This window comes from Dipodomys merriami, unplaced genomic scaffold (genome assembly GCF_024711535.1).
Source record: "Dipodomys merriami isolate MVZ:Mamm:240054 unplaced genomic scaffold, mDipMer1.0.p SCAF_33, whole genome shotgun sequence".
Classification (NCBI taxonomy): Eukaryota; Metazoa; Chordata; class Mammalia; order Rodentia; family Heteromyidae; genus Dipodomys; species Dipodomys merriami.
The window spans coordinates 9,760,741-9,771,375 of record NW_027204826.1 but is presented as its reverse complement, the minus strand read 5'-3'; the positions used below and the strand labels follow the sequence as shown (position 1 = coordinate 9,771,375).

The 10,635-nt window shown below is 45.1% G+C and overlaps 1 protein-coding gene across 1 annotated transcript in view; it reads right to left on the bottom strand.

The window, feature by feature from the left end:
* Positions 1 to 1,045: 1,045 nt before the first annotated feature.
* The window catches only part of Mtmr10 (myotubularin related protein 10), a 40,160-nt gene continuing 30,570 nt past the window's right edge, over positions 1,046 to 10,635 (bottom strand). The window contains exons 12-16 of the mRNA XM_070043103.1: positions 10,470 to 10,540; positions 8,752 to 8,921; positions 7,130 to 7,300; positions 4,495 to 4,677; positions 1,046 to 3,841 (exon numbers count right to left, since the gene is read on the bottom strand). Coding sequence (XP_069899204.1) covers positions 3,245 to 3,841; positions 4,495 to 4,677; positions 7,130 to 7,300; positions 8,752 to 8,921; positions 10,470 to 10,540 — 1,192 coding nt within the window. The 3' untranslated portion in view covers positions 1,046 to 3,244. The remainder of the gene's footprint in view (positions 3,842 to 4,494; positions 4,678 to 7,129; positions 7,301 to 8,751; positions 8,922 to 10,469; positions 10,541 to 10,635) is intronic.

Sequence of the window (10,635 nt, the reverse complement as noted above, 5' to 3'; positions counted from 1 at the left end):
TGTATACATGTGCTAAAAATCTGTGTCCTGATGCTCTGTAGAGCTTTTTATCTAGCCAGGTGCTGGTACCTCACTCACCTGTGATCCTAGTTACTTGGGAGGCTGCAATTGGGAGGATCACGGTTCTAGACCATGCAGGGTACGAGACCCTTGTGGGCATGGTGGTAAGCACCACACCAGCTGTGTGGGAGGCTGCGATTAGCTGGCAGGGGAGATGGACATCACAGTTACAGAAATCCAAAGATTCCATCCCAAGAAGCTCAGCTTGTAGCTCACACCTATTTCAAAAATTAGACCAAGATAAACTGGGACATCGACCCAAAAGAAATGTACTCTTTACCTGACTTACATAACTAAGCCTTCTGTACATCACCTTTTATTACGATAAAAAAAATTTAAATAAGCAAAAATAAAACAACCGAAAATTAAGACAGCTCAATAGGAAGCATAAAATAGGTGGATCACAGTCTAGGCATAGGATCGGTCAAAATGCAAGACACTGCATCAAATTAACTAATGCGAAAAGGGCTAGGGGTGTGACACAATAGAAGAGTTCTTGCCTAGCAAGCAAGAGACCTTGAATTCAAACTCTCGTACCAACCAAAGGTGTTGGCTGGTACCAGTGCATACCAGCTCATGAGGAAAATGGGCTCTCTTCCAGCGCTGAGTTCAATGACTGCCACTGTGGTATTTGGAATCAGTTATGACAGGGACTACAAATTGACAAAACCAACTGATTCTTAAAACATTTACCAACAGCCCCGGGGTTCCAGGCTCTCGGGGATTCAAGGGTCCTCCTGGAGAAACTACTCGCTCCCCAGTTTTTGTCTAGTGGAGGAAAGGCAGACAGTACATGGCCCACCGACCCCCATGTGGCCCCACTACAACGAATTCTGAACTGTGCCCAATGTGACTGAGTTACACCCATTTTGGAGGGCCAGCAAAAAGGCTGCAGGGTTAGCATGAGCGAATGAGCTAAGAGACGCCTTCCCGTCTTTAATCACCGCACCCTTGTGCATGGACCCGTACTGATGACAACACACTGTTCCGCTAGAAATTTTATTTGGCAGTCAGTGCCCTTCACATCCACTCTGTTGAACACGACCTCTCATCTTCCTGTGCTAGTGTGCTACTTCAGCTCACGAGTTCTAGGCACAACGGTTTTGTCGTACAATCAAGTATTAACAACAAGGATACTGCTACCACAAGAAGGTTTTGTTGAAGGGTAGTGCTGAAAAGGTTTCACCCTGTTAGTACAAACTCAAATCTTTTACTTAAATAGAAGTTAGACATTTTTGGTTTTAAGATTGGTTCTCATCATAGAAGAATAACACACATGATCTTCCGTTCAGCACTAGAGTCTGCGGCCACCAGCACGGAGCTCTTCACTGTACACAGCCACGCCTCCCGACCACCATCACCACCACCCAGGCTTAAGGCTGTTATTGTTTTTCATATTATGCACGCTGAGGTGTGGCACAATAATCATGATAGAACAATTATCCAGCAAAAATTTAAAAAAAAAATCTTAACTGAATTTACCATACAAAAATACACCCATTTTCTATTTTAAAATAGCATTAATAGTACCTAATCTTTTTTTAAACTGGTAAGCGAACACCAACAACAAGGAAAAATTGCTAGAGGTTGAAATAAATGTAAGGGAAGAAATGCTCAAACAATAAATTTAGAACCAGTTGTAATTTCTTTTTTAAAAAAGCAGCTTAATGAAAGGAAGAATTAGTAGCACAGCCAGAATGGTGTTTTCAGAGGGCTGGCTTCTAATCAGGGTATAAAATATATCATGCAAAAGTGCTATTTGTATTAGCTGGAAGTAGCCCTTAGTTTCTAGGAAACCACTTGGCAAAACGCTGGGTTTATCCCTAAGATGAATCTCCTAAGACATTGTATAGCAACCTCTATTAGAGACATCAACTCGTTTTTTAAAGGCAGGTGATGAACGGAGAATCAGCTAGTCCGTACACACAGGCAGGTAAACAGACTATCTGAAAAAGCAACCATCTTGTTTTAAAAAGGGAATAGGTTAAGCAGACACTTGACTATAAATTTTTTTTAAAAAAATATTGGAAGAATGTCAATTTAAGAAAGGAAAACAGTCAAATGTGAGGTGGTTGTGCTTTAAACTTGGTGGGGGGCAGAGAGTGGGGGATTGGGTGTGCGCAGTGCTGTTACTATAGGGCTAGTCTTAAGCGCTCACCCTGCAGTGCTGGCCAGGCTTCTATCATAGTGGGAAACCAAAAGGATCTCAGAAAGGAGCGAACATCTCTTAGCACTATTGTCAATTAGGAAGGGGGTGGCACTTTTGCGGTTTACGATAATGGCAGTATTAATAAATGGAATTGTTGGGGGAGGCCCAGAAAGCCCCTACAGCCCTGGGGTCCTGCCGTGGAGAGGGGGTTCCCTCAGCTGCCTCCACTTGGGAGCAGGACCCCAAAGGCTGCTGTGCCCTTGGCACCTTTTAGAAACGTGGCTCTGGGGATTCCCAGGGCTAATGGTAGGAAGCTTAGTATGAAAAATCTATTTGCAGATGTGGTAGGATTGTAATAATGCATGAATGTTAACAAATGAACTATTTTTCTGTGATTCATAGCTTAATATCAAAGGCACTTTTAAATCCAATCACAGCACCTACAGCGAATGTTTTAACGCTGCAGTGCGTATCACTGTAAAGGCAGTCCTATGGCGCTAGAAGCAAACTCCTGACTCCAAATCACAGTGCTGTAAGGCCCCAAAGGGAGATCTAAAATAACAAATTCCCCAACACTGGACCCTGGTCAGGTGAGTTCATGCAGGGATCACGGAGCGTGAGCAGGACACAGGATGATCTAGCATCTACTCATGTCCCTGGAGATGCAAGGAATGCATCTCCTGTCTTGAGTTGGTCATGGGGCCGAGTATTGGGTAACAATTAGTAGAGAGTAGGAAAAACGTGTACAACTCACCTGATCCATCTGATCACAGTTACAAGAAAGGGGGAATGTTTGTAGATCACCCAAAAATAAGCCAAACTGGTAATGACAGGAGAAAGAAATAAAAACAAAACTTACTTTTCTGGAAAGAACTGTGGGGAACATGACTCAACATGGTTTTCAGGGTTAGTGCAAATTTCAAGTGTTATTCTTAGGTATAAAATAACCTGTTTTAAGTGCCTATGTTAGCAATTCTGATCGGGAGGGAAGAACTGGCAGGCCTCCCTCACGATGTTCGGGAGGAACTCGACAATTCAGTCCTCGTTTGCTAGCGTCTCAGTGGATAACCATATTTTGGCCCCACTTAAAAATTTGCTTAACGGTGTTCCTAAGATGCTCCGCCTGCACAGGTTCCCCACGGGAGAAAACGGGAAGGACGAAGAGAGGAAGTCGGGTGTGGCTGAGGCATCGTGCGGGCCTCGGGCCCGGAAGTACATCCTGCTCTGGTCCAGCTCGGCATAGCAGGCTTCCAGGGGGCCACCGCGCTGCTGCCGCAGCATCCTGCTGAGCATGTCCACCTCGTCGGCTAGGAGGGAGAGTTTGTGGAAGGCCATGATAGAGCCCCCGAGGGAGATCTGCGCCTCGGGCACCCAGCGGAAGTAGCACAGTTTCCACAGCTTTATGTGGGTTCCAGAGACACGTGGCAGAATAACGCCATGCAGGTCGACTGGTTTGGAAAACCACTCTTGGAAATACTGCTCCATCTCACTGTGCTGGCTGTCGGTGTGCTGGAGCAGGTCTGGCTTGAGTTTTAATATGAGCGAGTTTCTCCTGGGAAGTAATTCCTGGTCACTGATGACGCCGTTCTTTAAGGACGATGGCATTCCTCTCAGCGTAGAGCTGTAGCTTTTCTGCACAGGAAGAAAGCATCCCTTTAAAAAACACAAACGGAAGCTAGGCTGCTAGTAGCTCACACCCGGCAATCTTAGCTAGTCACGGGGCTAAGATCTGAGAATCACAGTTTAATGCCAACTTAGGCAGGGAAGTCTTGAGATTCATCTCCAATGAACCATCAAAAAAAAAAAAAAGCTGGATAAGGTGCTGTGGCTCAAGTGGTAGAGCGCCAGCCTTGAGTGAAAAGGCTAAGGGATGGTGCCCAGGATGGTTCAAACCCTGTACTAGCACATTAAAAACACTGTTACAACAAAACCCCAATGGCTAACTATGCAATGGAAAGACTGGCGTGAGCGCTGCTGGAGTCCTGCGGGGCTCCCTCCCTCAGCTCACTGGTCGGGGGCTGATGCTGATGCTTCACACACCCATGGAGGAGGAGGGGAGCACAGCACATAGACATTTTAAAGACTTATGGGTTAGGAAATTGAGTTATCTTTCAAGATTCTTCATTCTAGAAAGAGAAATGAGCAGATCAGATGGCTTTCAGGCTCAGCGCCACGCTCTGCCAGCTCTCAGGTATTGCCCAGCTTCACGGTCTCGGGACACACAGGCAGGCAGGGGGCCTCACCTGCTGCGTCACTGTGACGTCACCTCTCCCAGTGCAGTTTACCTTTGTCCGCTTGAAAGCTTTCCCCGAGCCGTTGTGCACGCAGGGCGCACTCTTGCCGATGTAGAAGGGGTTGTGGAAAAGGGTGCGGTCCCTTGCTGAAAACTGCAGAGACCAGTCCCACACTGAGGGGAATTTTAAGCCTTTTTCATCACCCAGTTGGATATTTTTGCTTATAGCAAATTCCTGCAAAAAGACAACATAAAAACCATTTGAACAGGTGTCAAAAGCTGCGTGTGCGACACCATGCAGCACACCGCATCCCATCTCAGGGCGCGACAGTGGGGGAGAGAGGGAAAATGCGCCACGGTGGTAGCCAGTGCCTGGGCACCAGCAATGTGCCCATTGTGTGCTGATGCAGCCTGGTGAGCTGACTCCCCATCACAGCATGTGAACCGCCCACCCTCCCTGTGGCAGAGGACAGACAAGGAGATCCTCTGCGAGCAGCTCCCAGACCATCCAAAACGAAGCAGTCACCCTAGTGACACAGATCCTAGCGTCACCTCAGCTGGGTGACAGACGTAGGCTACAGCGAGTTTACAGTGCAAATCCTTGCACAAAATATCCCCAAATACCGAATCTGCAGATGGTGGGAACTGGCTTATTTTCTGTTCTGTGCTTTTCAACCTTTTCCAAATTTTCTAATTTTAAAACAGTCAGTTTGTTTGGAAATTGGAGAAATAATGTATTCTAGGAAAAAATGTAAAGTAGCCATCATGGCTGAGTGACAGCCACGTGTCTTCCCAACCGTAATGATTTAGAATCGCTGAGAAATGAGTACACTAGGTAATAGCACTGTCATTAAAGTTTTAACAAAATTTTCTATTCCAAGTAAGTAAAAACTTGCCAGTGCCAGGGATTCACGCCTGTAACTGTAGCTACTCAGGAGGCTGAGATCTGAGGATGGAGGTCCACAGGGAGGGAGGATGGGAGGGACCCATGTTAGCGTTTGTCAGAAAAACTTTTGAAACAGCTGAATATGAAAACATACACCAGAACATGAAACAGGGAAGGCAACTGAAACACTTGTTAAACGTTTTGCCCTTCCATTTCTGAGTAGAAATCTATTTGTTAGCATATCCTGGCCTATGGAGAATACAGCTAAGCTTACACAGGGGTTGTCTCTCGGAAGCCACCTGATGCACCTCCCCATCACCAGGACTCAAGGCTGCGGCCCCTCATTGGACATGTTCTAATGAGGTAGCAGGCCTGGCCTCCTGGCCCCCGTACTGTGTGTGTGCAGGGGTGGACCAGCATGGACAGGGGGCACTGAAGGGGCAGGGTGGAGAGAGCTGGGAGAGGCAGAGCCAGAGAGGGTAAGCTGGAAAAGAAGCAGGGCAGAAAAACAATGACTGTACGTGAGAATGGAAGTGAGTATTTTAGGAGCAAGGCCTCTGGAACCTCTGGGACTCGGTTTAGCAAGAGAAGCCTAGAATAAAGTGTACAAAGATGTCCTTCCCAAGCTATCCAATCTAAAGAGCTCTCGGAGACAGGTGCAGTGCTCTGAGCCCCTGCTCACGCAGGGAAAGCAGCCCTCTGCCTTCTGCGGCTGGTCCCCATGCTGAGACAAGGGCTGCCCCGTCTCCCTCGTGACTCGTTTTCTGCCCTCGTAACCATACCCAGGCCCCTTCTTTGGAATTCCCTCCCTGCTGCCATAGCTGAAAACATCTGGAATAAGATGCTTATTGCCACATAGTCTACAACTGCATCTTGCACAATGAAACCAAAAGCGAGACTGGAGATGGGTGGAGCCACCACACAGAGGAAGAACCTGGGCTTCAGGCTTATCCGGGAGGACTAAGGCCTAGCAGTTTTTAAAACTCAGGGTCCTAGCTTAGGTCTCAATGCTAAGGCAATAATGCCTTCTACGACAGTCTCCATCAGGCCGGCATGGCTGCCTCTGGCTCTCTCTGGAGTCTCGGCAGCACTTCTGCATTCTTTCTCACAGTTAGTTCACTCAAATGAGACAGAACTTATGGTGTGTAGAAAGTTGGCACACACACAGAGAGGCTGCTCCCAAGACTGGCCTGATACTCTCCCCACGCCTTCCTGACTCTTCCTATAGGCCCATGAATTGTCATCAGAAACAATCCAAACCATGTGACACAAGCGACTCTTGAGAATACACAGTGAGTATCTGCAGAGAATTTCAGTGTCATACTATGTCTTTGGCTATAAACTTCTGCTCCACAACTCCTGAACAAAAATAAACTTGCTTTGAACAACTTTATTCCACTGATCCACTGTAATACTCCACTGAAATAAGTATCTTCAATTTTTCAAAATTAACCAACAACTCAAATATATGAATATAAATCCAAAAGCACAACGCTTAAGGTCGTTAGAGTAATATTCATTTTTAAAAACATCTTTTTCAGGACTGGGGCTGAACTCAGGGCCTGGGTACTGTCCTCGAGTCTCTGTGCTCAAGGCTATATACCACTTGAGCCACAGGACTACTTCTGGCTTTTTGAGTAGCTTATTGGAGATAAGAGAGAGTCTCATGGGCTTTTATGACTGGGCTGGCTTTGAACCACAATCCTTAGATCTCAGCCCTCCTGAGTATTGAATAATTTGGATAGCCCTTTTCTATTTGCAATTAACTATGCATTAATGATAGCTCCAGGCTGTCACTTACTGTGCTCTGCTTCACCCGCTGGTGAGGACAGTTGAACAGGAAGGTGCCGAACAGTGGGATCCAGGTGCTGTCATACAGCACCGCCAAGTAAGTCTCGGAGAACTCGAAGGCAGCTGGATGCTGCTCTAAGAGCTGCCACGTGGCATCCAAGAAGAGCAGAAACAAGGGAGACTGGCAACACAGACAGGCAGGGGTTATTTAATGCTGCCCCAGGTGTACATTTTAGTTTCAAATATATTGCTGATGCTAAGAGGCATGTGCAATCAGAACTACCCACTCAACTTTTATTTGCCTAACAGGAGTGAAAAGAAATGGTCAAGCAAATAGGTGATTAGCACACTGCCTTATACTAATAGGGAAGAGCAAAGATGTACTGAAGCATATCCTGAAAACAGTTTCTCAGCACATACAACACAGTGCTCAACCAAATTGTAACTTCTGGCTGATCCCGTAGGCTCGGCATCCCAAAGATCCTGTGATCCCAGAAAGCAGCCAACATGACGGAAGCCCAGGGGCGGGAGCTGCCGACAGCTCCTGCCATGCTCTACCACAAGGTCCTAGAAGACACCAGCATCTTCTGGATAGATCCAGCAGCCGCTGTCTCTAAAGCTGTGACACAGGTGGTCCTCTAAACTCACCCCACATGTCCCATTTTAGGAGAATGTGAGGTTCCATTCACAGTTACGGCAACTCTATCTCTTAAGTATCTAGGATTACAGAGGTGAAGCACTACATCTAGCTTTATTCTTACAAATCTTTTTTTTGTTTGTTTTTTGCCAGTCGTGGGACCTGAACTCTGGGCCTGGGCGCTGTCCCTCAGCTCTTCAGCTCTAGGCTAGCACCCTACCATTTGAACCACAGCACCATTTCCAGCTTTTTCTGTTTATGTGGTGCTGAGGAATCGAACCCAGAGCCTCATGCATGCAAGGCAAGCACCGTACCACCTTCCCAGCCCCATATTCTTTCAAATCTTTGTCCAGAATTTCATTCACTTATCTAACATTAGATCAGCTGCTATAAAACTGTAAACCTTTGGTGTGGTCAGGTTGCCTTGTGCTTTCATCCATCTCTTGATTCTGCATTGAGTTGGTAAATCAGGGGTCAAGTTATGGCTTGGAGGTTTTTAGTCTCAGCTGAAGTATCCATCAAGGTTCACACAGGATGGTGTGGTGGCAGGGTTGAGGCAATGTTTTCACCAATGGCTGCAGTGTAGCTAAGTCACCAATGGGCTGCAGTGTAGCTAAGTAAGTCACCAACGGGCTGCAGTGTAGCTAAGTCACCACTCAATGTACTCAAGGTACCAGGCCTGGTCACCAGCACCACTCAGAGTGAGGGAAACTAACTGCAGTAACTAGCAACAATAACCTGAAAGCAAACCAACATGAAGGTAGCTACTTGCCAGCTGTCCTGGCTCTTCCTGAAATGCTAGCAGTGAGCAGGTATTTAGGCTCATCTATGACAACCCTTTGTAAGTACTTCAATGTGGATTCTAATCCACTAGTTTGAGTAAGGAAGCTAAGATATATACGAAATGCTGTATTTTTTTAAACCCTGTTAGCTACTTTTATAATAACACAAAGTTTTATTTTGAGCACTACTAATAAGGAAAGAAGACTGGATACCTCTTTCTCTGATCTCTTTAAGTGGTTGCATCTGTCTAGGAACTGGTACCCTGCCATGACCCACTCCTTCTGTACCAGACTCTGAAATCCAGTAATTGTCCTGAAATATGGATCCATCATCACTTGAACCAGAGAAGCTACCAGACAGCTCAAGTCTCTTCCCTCTTCCTCTGTCAATAAAATGGAAAGAAAATAATCACGACAAAGGGAAATAGTGAAGGAAAGGAGAAGTAAACTAGGTAATTCACTATTCTAAAACTGTCTTAAATTTTTTCTAAAACTAAGCTATATATTTACTACTAGGCTATGAATTTACTAATAACTAAACTGTACATTTAAAATGGGTGAATTTAATAGTACGTAAATTATACCTTAATAAACGGTGGCAGATCAGGACTGAATACTAGCCTTCTTGAGAGGGAGAGATTTAGAGAACTGAGGTTCAAAACCAACTGAGGCATAAAAGTTCTCAAGACTCCATCTCAACTGATGGCTGGGTGCAGTGGTATAAGCCTGCCATCCCCAGCGATACAGGGAAACGTGAATAGAATGGCAGCCAGGCTAGCCTGGTCACGAGAGACCAACCTTGAAAATAACCTCTACAAAAAGGGGTGGGGGGGGATGGGAGGTGCAATCTGTGTGGAGAACATCTGCCTAGCAAGCGTAAGGTCTTAAATTCTCAACACACGTGTGCACGTACATGTGCGCGCGCACACACGCACACACACACACACACACACACTAAAAAAAACACTTGAAATGTGTCAACAAAACTGGCTCAGCTCTTCTGAAATGTTTTATATTATAAATGCATGGAGAAGCTGGGGCTAGGAGGACTTTCTAATGAGAAGAAGAGAAAGTTGCCGGTCAGTCTTTACATGAAATTGTGAGTTAAACAACTCCAACTGCAAACAGCTGAGTGTATATACTACTATTTTCCCCTCACCTGTGTTTTTAAGTATTTGTGCTTCATAAAGTGAGTAAAGTTTGATGGTGAAAATATTTTCATTCTGCATTTATACACTATGCACTGGGAAAATGGTAGCATGAGGTCTATTGAACTTTATCTGTAAACTGAGAAACTGTATCAGCACTAAAATTATTTAATATATCATTATCCCTTGCTTAACTGAGTTTTACATTGCAGTTTGTCCTTTTCAAATATTAGCCCAAATTAATATCATTGTCTATTCAGTTTGGTGAATTCTTGACCTCATACTGTTTCCTTTAAGTGTATACTACAGCAACAGTCAGAAAGCATTAAAGCTAAAACAGATCTGTAGGAATTAGGAAGACAGCAAGATTACTGAGGATGCCTGCAAAAATTAGTATTAGGTATGAATCCAATAAAGGATGGGACTTCCCTGTGCCATGAAAGAGGAAGGATTTATTAAGGGTAGAAATGGGACTCCTTTCTATTTTTCTACCTACAGTCTTTACACCACTGTTTTGTTTTACTGGGGCTTGAATTCAAAGCTTCATGCTGCTCTCATTCAGCTTTTCCAGTTATAGCTGGAAATCCTCAAATTTCAGCCTCCTGAGTAGTTTGGATTAGAGGCATGAGCCAACAGTGCCTGGCTTGCATGGCTGTTTTACTCTGATGATGTGAAAACTGCTAGTGTATCTGACAGAACTGTAGGTAAAAGATAGCTAAGAAGGATGCAGAGTCACCAAGATTGACTGGCATGTGGTCATGTCTTAGGAATTATTCAAATTACCTTGTAGGACTACGGAGAGATGTTTGCTTTCTAGCATGTACACAAGTTCTGCTGAATGTTTAAGGAAGGCTCTGGAAAGAGAGGGGGAAAATCCTGTTAAAAATTGCCCTTAAGAGAAACTTATTGTTCACTATACACATTTATATTCTCAACCTTGGTATTTACA